The 15,292-nt window shown below is 35.6% G+C and overlaps 1 protein-coding gene across 3 annotated transcripts in view; it reads left to right on the top strand.

Moving 5' to 3' along the window:
* The window catches only part of cep89 (centrosomal protein 89), a 137,092-nt gene that overhangs the window by 60,673 nt on the left and 61,127 nt on the right, over positions 1-15,292 (top strand). For all 3 annotated transcript variants that reach the window (XM_067439805.1, XM_067439813.1, XM_067439818.1), the window contains 8 exons: positions 397-447; positions 679-762; positions 1,455-1,558; positions 3,039-3,154; positions 7,433-7,613; positions 11,134-11,301; positions 12,476-12,617; positions 14,055-14,144. In XM_067439805.1, the coding sequence (XP_067295906.1) occupies positions 397-447; positions 679-762; positions 1,455-1,558; positions 3,039-3,154; positions 7,433-7,613; positions 11,134-11,301; positions 12,476-12,617; positions 14,055-14,144 (936 nt within the window). The remainder of the gene's footprint in view (positions 1-396; positions 448-678; positions 763-1,454; positions 1,559-3,038; positions 3,155-7,432; positions 7,614-11,133; positions 11,302-12,475; positions 12,618-14,054; positions 14,145-15,292) is intronic.

The raw sequence follows: 15,292 nt of genomic DNA, 5'->3' as shown, positions 1-15,292 counted from the left end.
CAAGCCACTCGCACATGCGCTGCTGTATGCGCGCTGTCCGCCCGGGCACAACAATTTGGCTACATATGAAACTGTGTACAGATGTCCACAGCATATTTCAGATGTATACCTTCTTTTTATTCTTTTTTTTTTTTTTTTCATTGCTCTGCCTTGTGTGTTGTGTCTGAAGGTTTTAAAAGCAAAAAACCCATTCTGTGTGAAAGGCCCTCTGTCTGTTGCATTCTTTTTTTAATTCTACAGATCAGCTGTCTGTCTAAGAACTGGCACTGGTCTGTAATTATATTTCAGTGCAATTACAGTAATTTTAGTTCTTTACATCATAATGTCTATCTATAGGAATAAAGGAAGTGAGATAATGTATGGACTCAAATGCATTTCTTTTCCTGAATTCCCCAGAATGCCCAGCTTAAAGGCCTGCCAGTGAAAGGACCTGCACCTCCTTGGCTGGTGCGTAAACTTATTATATTCTTGAGCTTTCATTGTGTATGTGTTTCATATAGTCTCACATTTCTCTACTGTGTCTCTTATTATTTCCCAAAGAGGGTGATGGCCAACTCTTGTCAGAATATTTCACAGCTTGTTGTTGTTTTTGTTGTTGTTATGAAAAGACAGAAGAGAAATGCAGAAAGGCATGTTTTATTTTGTTTAATGCTATAGTTGTACTCTGTATTGCCCTAGCTGGATACGAAATATTTATCACCCCTGCTGCTGGCCTATGAGGACCATTTGAATGCCAAAGACAAACTCCTCAAGTCCTGTGAGGTGAGCTTGTGTGTGTCTGTGTCTATGCTAGAAGGGGAAAGTTAAATTCAGTTCACTCTTATTACATATTTTATTGTTTACATACAATAATTAATTTTCTTTTGGACAATCGAAAGTGTGTATTAAATAACAATGGCGTAATAATGCTTGCTTTGATCTTGTTTTGTGAACCTAAAAAAATCAGATACTGGGAAAGGTAGAAAAGTGAGCCTATTTTCAAAAGAAAAATTTAGTGTTTTTTTAATATGCACAAATTACCAATGAGAGATGACACTGCTAGCCTGGTAATTTTGTAATAATGAGATTTTGGACAAAATGAGAATATGGTGAAGTTTTTAATGCAGGAAACAGATTTTTAGCCTCATTTATCATAGGATGTAATACTATCTTTTTAATAGTTTCCGTCTTTGACTCTCTGCTCTCTTACTTTGCTTCTCTCGCTCTCTCGCTCCCACTCCCACCATACTTACCTGCCCTGAATTTAAAGATCTTTCCATTCAGAGTCATGTTTTATTTTTAAAAGGGACATATTTTGATTTTTACTTGATGATATCTGGGTGAGATGAATACATTTACAAATGCAACAGAGGATGTTCATGCAAAGATACCAATAACCTTACTTAAAGTAGTTTAGCAGTTTGTGGAGGTTCCCCATGGCAAAATAAACAAGCCTATATTTCTTCTTCTGACAGGTCGAACTACAGAGTCTCAGAGCACGTGCAGAGGAGGTCATTAAGGAAAATGAGAAACTTCATGCTCAGCTTAACAAAACCAGCACTGTGAGCAACAAAGAATGGTGAGTTTGAGTGTGTTTCTGTGTAATGTAAAAGTGTGTGTTTGCATTTGTTTTTTTGTGCCTAGGAATGAAGTAACAATGGACTTATGCTGACATTCCCTCCGATAATTTTATTTGGTCCAGGAGATTGAAACCTAGGCATCTTGTCCTTGAGGCATGCTTCACTCTACTAGCCGAGCTTTTTTACCACAGGACTGATAGTGCCCCATGGTCCTGTTTATGATTATGGCTGATTATGGCTGACGTCATGGGGCTAAAGTTATGATAATAAGAGTGAGGATGTGTCAACACAGAGTCAGGATATGTCATTTATGGGGTTAAAAACTAGAAAAGATTATCTGATGTCCTGTTAAAGGTTATTTCAGATAATATATAGCATTCTGCGCCTATGTGAACAGAATAGCGATCCTTTTTTGTGAATCATGGCACGAACAGTGCAACCAGTGTAGTCAAATGAATGACTTGTATCAATCAGTCTTTTGTTGTGAAGCAAAAGTATTCAGTGCAACCAGTGTGGTGCAAGCAATTCCAGTTTAGAATTTACTGACAGTTGACAAGAAATGTAAATTCATCCATTTGTCTAATTTCTAAATACATGTTATTGATCATATTGTGATAAATTCATCATTTGTTTCTCTTTTTTTGACCTTGTTATGTTTAATCAAAATCATAAGTCGATCTTCTGATGAAATTACAGACTTTTTTTTGGTGACATATGCAAGACTTTTCCAATCATTTAATCTGCTTAAACCTCACCTGTTTCTTACAAACAAATGCAAGTTTGTTTTCAAATCTATCTCCATCCAATCAACAACTAATGGAAAGAACCAAGGCCCGCTCTGTTTTTTGTTTCTTTCTTACACAATAATCTGTTTTACTTGGCTATACATCACAGTACTGAAAAAAATATATCTCTATCCATTTTTAATTGTACCTTTTAAAGAATTCTTCACACAAATATCATTCCCCTTGTTATCTTTTTCAGGTTATGTTTTTTTTATAGCATGTTTTAGGTTTCTGTTGCCATGAGAGCAATGTTTGCATCAGCATGCCAGACTTACAGTAAATTTTCAGTTTGATACAAATACAAATTGTGTTTGGTAAATGTGAATGTGAAGAACATTCTTTTCTGCATTGTTAGTGGGAATATCAAAATGAAAACGAAACGACATTACATCACTACACTGGTCCTGCAACAATACTTTTTCCCTTTCTCTGAATTTTAACCCTGTCATTGAGTAGAACAATTTATGTATGTATGTGTGTGTGTGTGTGTGTGTGTGTTAACCCAGAGCTCAGGAAGATAGTTTGTGTTAACTGTCATTTGAATGTCCTTGAGAGGTTCTTTGTCTGTATTAATTGTATAAACTGTTTAAAGTCAGTTCATCTTCTTTATCAGTGAAGGATCTATCGTCCCTGTTGCCAAACTCACTGTTCATTCAAACACTCACAGAGGTGTGTGTGTGTGTATTGTCTGTAGGAGGCAACTACAGGAACAGGCTCGCTTGGTGCTGGAGGAGAATCAAGTGTTGATAGAGCAATTGGAATTACAACATGCCAAAGCTAAAGAAGCTCACAGCAAACACACACAGGAGGGTATGTTACACACATAAACTCTTGGATACTATGCTCTTGATTTTTTTTCCTGTTTATTTTCTTGTCTCCTAAAAGTCATACAAAACATCTTGTCTGACTGATGTTCTTTATACAGAATTATAATTGACTAATGTTCTTTATACAGAATTATAATTTCTATTCATTTCCACTGAGTTTACAGAGCGCTGTTTTCTTCTGTGCTTGTCTGTTATGATTTAGAACGGTCATATTATGTGAATTATAGTAAATGATTAACTAATAATTTATTAAAATTATAATAATAATTTTACTTATAATTATTAGCTAATTAATATAATTAATAGCTTTTTCTACACACCCAAAGTGCTTTACATATAGAAGGGGGGAATCTCCTCAACCACCACCAATGTGCAGCATCCACCTGGATGATGCAAAGGGAGCCATATTGCGCCAGAACGCCAGAAATATGCTAACAGTTTGCAAATCTGTCAGAAGTTATCTTTTTTTTAAAATAGCATAATCAAACAGATCCTTAGTAAATTATGTTACTAGTTAATATATTATTAAGGGGGGGGGGGGGGGGGGTGAAACACTCTCAGTCAATCTCCTTTCAATCTTGAGTACCTATAGAGTAGTATTGCATCCTTCATATCTTTGAAAAGTCTTTAGTTTTATTATATTTATAAAAGAAAGATAGGCTGTACCGAGTCTTTCCGGAAAAAAACGAGCGGATGGAGGCGTATCGTGTGGGCGGAGCTAAAGAATGACGAGCGCGCAGCTACAGCATGAGAACGTCTGAAAGCTGTGCCATCCTCAAGCGTGGAAAAGAACACGTTACCCTAAATAAACCTTGGCTATCAATCAGATTCAACTACTAATACGCATATGATCCAGAATCAGATTTGGAGACTGAAATAAATTGAACAGGAGAAGCAGCAACAGCAGGACGTCCGTCTCTGTGGTATGTTTAGTGGCCTGTTAACATTTGCATGCGTTTACTCATGGTTTATGATGACATGATTCGGTTTATGGACTATTGTATGCGACTAAACCTTAGAAGTAGCAAGCAAAACGGTTTTGCACGTCAGACTACTGTATAGAAAAACAATGGAGGAAGTTAGCGCATTTCAATGAAGAAGCACGCTTTGTGAGAGCGTCCCGTAGGTTTATGTTTGGGTGGTTTTACAATAAACAAACAGACACGGTGGTCAGCTAAACAAATGTAGGAATAAAGTGGAGTGTGGCGCGACAGAAGTGTTGCACGGACAAGTGGATCTGCACCTTGAGAGCAGTGTTTATGGGCGTGCACTTCCTCTCTCGCTCTGGTCATGCGCGCGCGCACCCTTCCGGGAGAAGAGCCCGTACGGCCCAATGGCCCATACAAGGACATTTCGCCCTGTTGACGTCAAGCGGACCCATGCTCGAAAAAAACTCCAACAAAAAATTTTTGACACAGAAATACTCCATCAAACGTCCAACTTAGTTTTTGAAACTTTGTCCATGTTTAGGATGGGAATCCAAGTCACAATTAACAGTGTAAAAAGCTCAATATGCATGAAACAGCATTTCACCCCTCCTTTAATCACTTAAATGTCAGTGTACCATTATCTCAATAAACAATTGTTAATCATGAACAAATGATGATCAAACCATTAGTTAATAATTATTAAATAATTTATAGATGCATCATTAAATTTGCACGCTGGTCTGTTAAAACCCACAAAAACGCATTTATGCTAAAGCCTTTTTTTAAAGAATGATAAATTACTAGTTGTCAAATTAATAAACATTTTAAAATGACTTAAAGTCAGGGGAATTGCAGTGCGTTAAAAGTCAAATCCTTTTACTCAATGGTGCAGACTTGTGTTCTGTGTGGTGTCTAGTGATAATGTGAACTGGTTTTACCCTCCGCTGAAGTTCACATCAGGTGCACGGTAAAGACTCCATGTGTGTCAGAGAAGACAGCTGTTTGTCAGCTCAGCAGTCAGCATTTACATTAAAGTACACACTACAAAGATTTCAACACCTGTTATAGATGATGTTGTAAACAGAGGAATAAATCATTTACAAAGCTTTATCACCCGTTACAAATGATTTGTATGTGTATACAAGGCATTTACAACGCTTTCTGCGTCCCCTAATTTAAAGTGTAGACTATTCATCACTTGTAAATGTCTTACACATCATTCGAGAGCTTTCTTACATGTTACAAATCATCTCTACATGTGTACAAGACATTTACAACCCTTTCCGCGTCCCCTAATCTAAAGTGTAGGCTATTTATCACTTGCAAATGTCATACACATAATTCGTAGATCTTTCTCACCCGTTACAAATGCGTCCCCTAATTGCTGCAAAAAATGTACGTGCAAAAATAAAATTCTGCTATTCCTCACCTGTTGCAATAGAAATGTGTAAATGGGTAATTGATCTAATTACTTTAAGCTTATAACTCCTATTTGTCACGTAACCCAATCCCTTCTCTACACCTAACGTTACTTTTTTGTGTATTATAAAAAAAAAAAACTATAAAAAAAAGAAAAAAACAGGCAGATAAAATATAACATGCAGATACGACTGCAGGAACAATTTTTTCAAAAAGTACAAATATTACAAGTGCCCGAGCCCAAACGATTGGTTTGTGTGAAGTAAATCCCCAAAAGCGACCTGTAGCGCCGAGTCCATCTGACGGCCGAAGATAAAAACATTTAAAAATTTCACGGAAGAAACATCACGTCAGCTTTGACAGCATTGGGTGTCATGTGTCTCGTGACCAATTGCATCATTACATCAGCTTTGATTGTAAAATGCCTTTGGCTCTCGTGTGTCATGTGACCAATTGCGTCAGGCTAAAGAGTCGGGTATATTATTTGAATGAGAAATATAATAAATATGCGTTCATAAAAGGATCATCATTTAAACGGAACTCTGTTCTGCACATAAAGGTATCGTATGATTTCAGAAGACTTAGAATGCAACATGAGTTAATACTTTTATACTGTTTTTGGTCAGCTGTTACATGTTTTATATTGTATAGAAGTGGGTAGGTTTAGGGTAGGAGTGTGGTAAGTTGCTCCAAAATATAAATAAAGTAGTCTATATATATTTATAAAATCATGTCTACTTTTACAAATGCAAAGGATTAAATGCGTCTTGAGCTGACACATTGGGATCTGCATCAATAAATTATATACTCATCATTTACTAATGGTTTGATCATCATTTTTTCATAATTAAAAATTTATTGAGATAATTGCATGCTGACATTTAATAATATATTAACTAGTAACTTAACCATTTACTAAGGATCTGCTATGCTATTTTTTTAAAGATACTTATGACAGATTTGTAAATCATTAGCATATTACTTAATTATTTATGAATGTATAGTCATGATTTGTAAATGATTAGTTTATCATTATCTAATTAATTGTAAATAATTTATAACTTAATCTACAAAACATACAGAAAATTTACAATTTATTTACATTTATGAAACGCATAATCATGTTTTGTAAATGATCAGTTCATCATTAACTAATCAGTTGTAAAATACTTAACTGAATCTACTAAATATTGTAGATTCAGATGATATAGTCACTTGTAAATGACTTATAACAGAATTTACAAAACATATATAAAATATTAGCATATCACTAAATATGAAGCCAAATAAATATACGATTACCTCTATGGGTTTTTTATGTGGCTCTGGGTATTTTATAACAATAAATAATGAGAAATGCGTACATGATAAATGCTAAGCAGGTATAGCGTTCAGTTTTTTATAACAGTACAAATAATCTATGTCTGCCCATTAATTAATTTAAATCCACGTTAGGTCAAAGTCTGAAGGTATTATACTCACTCAGCAATGGTTTCTGTGTAGCACCACTTTATTTATCTTAATTTATTTCTTTATTTTGTGCAGTGGACGAGATTGAAGGCGAATGGGAAAACCTACAAGATATTATTGTATAAATATGATTAATGACACATAAAAGTATTCTTGGTCAGCGCCACCTAACGTGAAGGTGTGAATTAGCTGAAGACAAGCAATGAATTTGCGTTCATTGTGAAATCTCTGCCGTTCGCTTACCTTTTGCATCACACTCAGTGTGAAAGGGCCTTAAGAGTACATAAATGTTTTGAAAATAATTGTGAATGACATAGTCCGTATCTTAAAAATTAACCTGTCTTCATCACCATGTTCCTTACTGTCTTTATTCAGCATATACTGTACACATATTATTCATGTAGATAAAAATATAAAGCACCTTTTTTTGTGTTTGTGTGTAGTTTGCAAGGTCTCGAAACAGATGATGTTGCTGGAGTCAGAGAAACAGGCTGTGGAAAAAGAGCTAGAGGTGGAGTATAAAGAACACCGTGCCCTGAAGACAGAGTTTCAGAGAGTGCGCTTGGCTCTAGAACAATCTCTGAGCTTGGCTGAACACAATGCCGTGACTGACAAACTAAAAAGGTACCAATCATGCATTTTATGTTAATGAACTACACATTTTGAGACTGGACGGCAAATGCTTAGAATAGAAAACAAACAAACAGAAAGAAAGAATAAAGAACAGACAGAAAAGTATCAAGGAGAGTAATCCATCTTTTTTTTTGTATGTGAGGGTTTGCTGCAGAAATGTTTGCGTTAGTATTGAGTGAAGGAGGGTAGTCCCCAGTGAAAACTAAATGTACTTAAATTAATTTTATATGCGTTTATTTTATGCTAAGTACACTTACTTTTGTACTTTTGTGCACTTTGGTTATCTGGAAGTAGTGCAGAGGTCCAACTAAATATATACTTAAAGGGTAACTTCAGCAATTAGCATATGGCTTTCTATCAGTATAAACCCTGGAGTATATTCTAGGTATATTCTATACTCAACAACTAGTAAATTTTAGGTTTAATATTAAGAAATGTGCATTATGTTGTGGCCAAAAGTGCCACAAATAGACACATCAGTTTGATGATACATGTGCTGCAAATACTCACAATGCAATCAAGTACAGAACCGCACTACAAATACAGTTAACCCAAGGAGGGAGCTCAAACTCCATGTTTCTCAGCGACAGGCCAGAAACCTGACTGATCTAGAGAACATCTGTATGGAGGAGTGGGCCAAAATCCCTCCTGCAGTGTTTGCAAACCTGGTGAAAAACTACAGGAAACGTTTGACCTCTGTAATTGCAAACAAAGGCTACTGTAACAAATATTAACATTGATTTTCTCAGGTGTTCAAATTCTTATTTGCAGCTGTATCATACAAATAAATAGGTAAAAAAAAATCATACATTGTGATTTCTGGATTTTTATGTTTTTTTTTTATTATGTCTCTCACAGTGGACACCTACAATGACAATTTCAGACCCCTCCATGATTTCTAAGTGGGAGAACTTGCAAAATAGCAGGGTGTTCAAATACTTATTTTCCTAACTGTATATATAGTATTAAAAACGTAAACGCATATTAATTGTGATTAATCGCGAGTTAACTCACGACAATATGCGATTAATCGCGATTAAATATTTAAATTGATAGACAGCCCTAATTTAAATACTGTGTATGTATGTATATGTATATATAATATTAGGGATGCAACAATACAGTTAGTCGACGGTTCAATTCATACCTCGTTTTAACCACGTTTTTTTGTTCGTTTTTTTTCTATTCTATTCTTAGGCGACAGGAACAGAAAAAGGAGAAAATGTTATTATTGCAATACTCTTTCTTGATTTTACTTTAAAGACTTGAAAACCCTTACTTATACTTAAAACTTAAAAAAACCTTCTACACATTCCCAGTTGTATAATATATATATATATATATATATATATATATATATATATATATATATATATATATATATATATATATATATATATATATATTAATCTGTTCATCTCTGAGCTGCCACTGTGAATCTTTCTATTTCTATTTCCATATATATATATATATATATATATATATATATGGAAATAGAAATAGAAAGATTTACAGTGGCAGCTCAGAGATGAACAGTAGCATTTAAGTATGAAATTAAATGAATAAATGTAGGCTAAAATTAAAACTACATAGTCTTCAATATACCACATTGATTAAAAGCTACTGTATTAAAGTTTTTTTGTTTTTTTAATAACATAATTTTAGAGGTGAACTGTCCCTTTAAGGACTAAGCTGCACTGCTGCTAATTGAAGACCTGCTCATATCTCATATACAGACGCCTGATTTTACTGATAATATATAAAGATGAACTTCTTTTCCACCGACGTGCTTTCATAATAAAGAAATAGAAAATCCAGGCTTGTACAAAATGGTACAAAAACACACAGAATCACAAATAATGACAAATGCACAGCACACCAGTCGCTGATCCTCCTTATGCATTGAAAGAATTGTTTGTTTAAAACCCACAAATATCAATATCAGTAAATCTCAAGCGATATGTCAGTAAATATGTTAATGGATATGTACTATACATAATATCAAATAAATGTATTTTAAAACATTTTGCTGTAGATTCTTTTTAGTAGGTGTGTGTTATCTATAATATACTTCACTAGCCTGGATGCCAGCTGAACTCAGCCGCGGCCAAAACATTTGAGCTCGGGCAGTTCGCTCTGGACTTGATTCATAGAGGAGTAATTATGCCTGAACAGAAACTGTTTGGACCATTGAAATTTTCAGGGTGGGCTTTAGACGATAACAGACGGATAGTAAACTAACATAATCATGAATGTCATCAAAGGCGCTTGGATTGTATTTGTTAAAATCCTAAACAAAGAGCTTGTTTGTATATGCATTCACCTTCACTATTTCTCTGAAATGATGATCGTGTTGGTAAGTACTCTGTGTATCATTGAATTCTTTTTTTTTTTACAACACCGGCAAAGATCGTTTATTTCAGCATGCGTGCAGACGGGGTTGCCCAGTTTTTACAACAAAACCCGCCAACTACTATCCCTAAACAATAGCTTCTTGGGGGGAATTCTCCTGAAAAAATGGTGTTTGGGGGTTAAATGTGTGTTATTTTGCCACGGTTGCCTGCTAAAATTCAAATTCGTGTCTAAATATGACATAATTGAAGTCGCTTTAACCCGAGGATATGGAAAACAACCCGCGGAAAAAACGCAGACTTGGCAACACAGCGCAGTTGAGTTCTGTTGACATTTGACAACTAATGTTATGCATCGCTTCGTTGCTCTGATTGGTTGTAGGTCTATCCAATTGATGTCTTTCCTGGTTCGGTTGAAACACACCCTATAATTACATCCCAATGGAGCAGTTTCAGACTCATATTCTGACTAGAATCGAGTATGACCACGTCAGGCTAATACTTCACTCCAGTAACACCAGAGTTTTTCAAAAACATAATTTAAGTTTTTCAAGGTTATGTAATTAATTTTGGAATTAACCTAGAGAAAGATAAAAGGAGAGAAAATAACTTCTTTCCATTTCTTAAGCAGACAATTGTGGGGAAAAAACAGCCTACACATTCTCACCCTATACACTGTCTGTGTGAGTGAGTTAACAAAAGAACAGATAGAATGAATGGAAATACTGTGGCACAGATGTACTCATCACACACAAGGACACAAATTCGCACACAATCATACATATGGACAGTTCATGTTGCTCTAAACATACAAAATACATGAGTGTTTGAATACAATAAAATATCCTTTTACCAAAGTTCTTTTAAAGTCATCCTGTGGTTTATTTCTTCATTAAAAATAGATTAAAAGTGCTTTTGAAAATAGTTTTTGAATAAATAATAATTCTACTTTTTGAATAATTAATAAGAATCATGGATAACTGCTAGTCATGCATCATCAACTGAACACTTGTGTCAGTTTATTCCAAGACAGCATATCAGGAAGCACAACTTAAAGATTAGTGAAGCAACTTGGAATAGCACTGCTGTTTACTCCGTCCGTTTGTAAAGGTGAATATACTGAATGCTTTAACCTTGAATTGAGTATGTTTGCATTTCAGACAGCTGCAGGATCATGAGAGGGTGAAGAATTGTGAGGTTGAAGAGCTGTTGGCTCGTGTGAGTGCGCTGGAGGCAGAAAAAAAGACTTTGCTTATGGACAAAAGCAACCTTAACACAGATCTCAAACACATGGAAACAGAGCTACAGCTTTCACAGCAAGCTAACAGGTGCACACATACACATATAAATGCAAACATGCAGAAGATGTTTTTAATATCTGCCGATATTTCTTTTCTTTGTGTGTCTCTCTCACTCTCTCTGGTGTGTATGTATAGGTGAAGTGTGTATGGAAGAGTCTCACTTATGCAATATTCTCAAAGCCTTGTGTGCTCAGTCTGTTTATTCTGGCTAATGTTGAATGGATGGCTGGATTAAGATCAACTAACTATGATTTGATACCAAAACTCTGCTTTTGGAATGAGATGCACCCTCTGGCCTTTGTCAGTCTAGGTGAAGAAAACTGCTCAGGGAAATATTGTGAAACATTTCATTTTAGTAGTCTGTTTAAAGTGGCAATATTGAGATTTGATGTTTCTGACTGCAAGAGCATGTTTAGCTGGGAGGAGGTAGATCAGGATGAGTAATAGGCCATAGAAACAGAAGCAGAAGCAGATTATTTTGGCCAGAGGGCTGCAGAAACAGAAAGAGAACAGACAGGATGTGTAATAGCAGCAGCTGTGTTAAAGGAGAGATGAAAAAGAAACTCTAAATCAAGCAAACAACCAATACCGGTTAACTCTGATGCACAAGGACTGCTTGCTGAAAGATTTAGGCCACTCAATTGGCAGCTTATAAAGGCAAAAATAAGGAATACATTAAATGGTAGAAATCAATGAGAGACCTTGCATGGAGAAGAGGCTGAGCTGATGTAAATGTACAGTGTATGCTATAATAATTACCCCAACCTTTTTTAACGTATTGTGACGTAACATACATTTTTAATTTTGGTCATACACTTACTTTCAAAAGTTTGGGATATGTAATATTTTGTATATTTTTAAAGAAGTCTCTTATGGTCACCAAGGCTATAATTATTTGATCAAAAACAGTAATATTGTGAAATATTGTTCCAATTTAAAATAACTGTTTTCTTATTTTAATGTTTTAATGTAATTATTAATGTGAGGGTAAAGCTGATTTCAGCATCATTACTCCAGTTTTCAGTGTCACACTATCATTTAGAAATCATTCAGAAATATGCTGAACTGCTGTTTAAAAAACATTTCTTATTATTTTTAATGTTGAAAATTGTTGTGATTTTTGTAGAATACCAAGTTCAAAATGAAAAAAAATCAAGTTCAAGTTCAAAAATCATCTCACTCTCTCTCTCTGTCTCCTCAGGAAGGCTCAGAGGCGTATATGTGTCCTGAAGCAACAGGTTGAAGACTCTTTAGAGAAAGAGCTCATCGCTCATCAGTACCTTGCCAACATTGTCACACTGGCAGAAAAAACCACCCATGAAAGAGACCAGCTCATGCACATGGTACTTTTACAGAAACTTGCACATAAGCTTTGTGAGCTGCTATCTGTTTACATCACCATAGAAACAGAGCGACTTCATCAGAAAACCACGCCCACCGAGGGGGAAAACAAACCAACCTTCTCCATTGACTTTCTATTGTGGGAAGCGACCTCCTTGCCATTTCTGACTTATTGCAAAAATCTGACAAGGTATACAGAAAACAATATAAAAAACTCAGAGGTTTTTATAAGCTGTTGACCCAAAAAAATAAGCGTTTAAAGACATAAAAGTGCATACATGCAATAGAGACAGAGTGCGACGTTGAATTACACTGAAAACTACACCCACGGGATGGGGAACGTAGTCAGCGACAGGAAATATAATATATAAAACTGACATTTGGATATTTGACCAAATGTTTACACGTAGGCATACTGAGGCTTACTGAGTGTCAGGATCCCAAAATGTACCCATTCTTCCTGTTGAAGCTTCACGTCTTAATGCCTGTATCCACTTTTTTCCTTAAACGCTCGTTTTTGGGGGTCGACAGCTTATAAAAGCGTAGTTATGTGTTTTTTTAGCTTGTTTGCTGTTCACCTTGTAACATCAGCTTTTAGACATTGTTCTGTTTTTTATTATTTACATTTATGCATTTTGGCAGATGCTTTTATCCAAAGCGACTTACATCGCATTCATTATAAGTAAGAAAAGACAAGGCGACCACTTCATGCAATACAAATTCAATGAAAAGTGTTGGATTGTTTCGCTGTGGGTGTGGCCCAAAGCCCTCTGTCTCTATATGTTTTGATCTCTGGTTAGTTCTTATCTGTGCTCTCCAGCAGCAGCTCAATCAAACTGAGAATTTCTTCACCAGCCTTAACTTCTAAGGCTGAAAGATTGTGGATGATAGCAGTTAAATATGGCTGAAAACTTGCTTTTTGAGAATCATCAACATTGCTGTGCTAAAATAAGCACAGTTCACATGCCACAAATGCGTTTCTTCACATAGTTTATGTTAAGATACAAAGCATGTTTTAGCCAAGGACACTCCATATTCCCTGAATTCTTCTGCCTTAGGAGTTTACATTCAAACCCTCAATCAAATCATTTCCACGGCAGTTTTTGTGTTTAGGGCAGAGCCTTAAGCTAAGGGATTATGAAAGTTTCATACTCCTCTTTTTACAGACAGTGAGCCTCACTACCACTCGGGGAAATGTTTGTACTCAACAGAATATTGGTACCCATAAGTAGTCAAACTTTTAAAGATTTGCTCTGCTGCTCTTGCTTTGCTCCTTTCACACTTTTATCAAAGTAACTGGCATATGTCTCTCTCTTTTTCCCGGCTCTTGCCCCTGTGACTTCTCTTCAATTATGTATATCTTAAATGTCCCTCCTCTTCCTGTCTGTCTGCCTCCCTGTAGCTGTGTAACCCTTCCTGTTCCCTCTCTTCATCCTCAGGCTTCATCTCTAGAGAAAGACAAGCAGGGCGTACTCACACGCATCATAGAAAGCACTGTCAGCCTGGGAAAGCTGCAGGAAAAAGTAAAGGTGAGGCCTGCAATTCACATACTGCAAAAAGGGAAGTGAATTTTCCATGCTTGAAAAGGCTTTGTGTCCTTACAATGAACTTTAGATTCTGGATCTAAATTAGAGTAGTTCTCAAACAGAGGGCCTCAGCAAACATCAAAGGAGACCTCAAGATGGCTTAAATTGATTTAAAATAAGACAACATAAGCAGTAAAATAAGCCAAAGCTACTAAAAATCATAATGCTTATTTTTTTAATTAACTTCCTCAACAAAAAATGTTTTTCTTTGAAGAATTAGAGATCCCACTGTTTGAAAAACATGGATATATGAGGTACCCTTATTTTAACTAATAATGCAACATTTTTGTGAAAAAACATTTTTTATCCTGTACTTATCCTGTAATTCACAAACAACTTTTAAAGTCATAGGACATTTGAATGTCGTTGTGAGGGCCTTAGAAGGTTCACAAATACATAAGCAGACATACAGTACACTCACACCAAGACTGAGGATCAGGAGTTAGTTTTAGCATGATGGTGTTGTTTTCTACTCAAGTCACTGATGATGTAGTGATTTTTGATAACCTCACTGAAGGTGTGATAGCTTGAGTGTATAAAATGACCACTCTCCCACTTTTGAGTACGGGGCACCAGTCAAGAACACCATCTTAACAAAATAAGAACACTTAGTTAGTGTAAACTGGAGGCAGTTGGTCAGCTGATTTAGTAAGGATTTGTAAGACTCTGGACATCTAGTAGAGTATTTTATCATCAACAAAAGGAAGATACAGGTGTGATAAAACATATATTAACATTAGAAATGCAAGAGTAAATACCACAGCTATTACTAATACTAATAATGAATATGAACTGCTAAAAGATAATAAACTAAAATCCAAAAAGGAAGGTATGGAATTAAACAATAATAACAAATAAATTATGTGAACACAGAATGGATAAATGCAAAGCTGTTGAACTAATTGTAGCAAAACGAGTAGTTGTAGTTGTTGTTATGCTAGGCTGGAGGATGCTGAACCTAGGTTGCACCAATAGTGTCCTTAAAAAGTAGACTAGCTGGGTTAGTTTAATCTTTACAGGGTCCTTTGCAGGCTGGCTGTGTCGTGTGGGACAGGCAATGTCCTTTGTGGACTGGAGGAACCATAATGATC

This window comes from Pseudorasbora parva, chromosome 1 (genome assembly GCF_024679245.1).
Source record: "Pseudorasbora parva isolate DD20220531a chromosome 1, ASM2467924v1, whole genome shotgun sequence".
In the NCBI taxonomy this organism is placed as follows: domain Eukaryota; kingdom Metazoa; phylum Chordata; class Actinopteri; order Cypriniformes; family Gobionidae; genus Pseudorasbora; species Pseudorasbora parva.
This window is presented reverse-complemented; position numbering and strand designations above follow the sequence as displayed.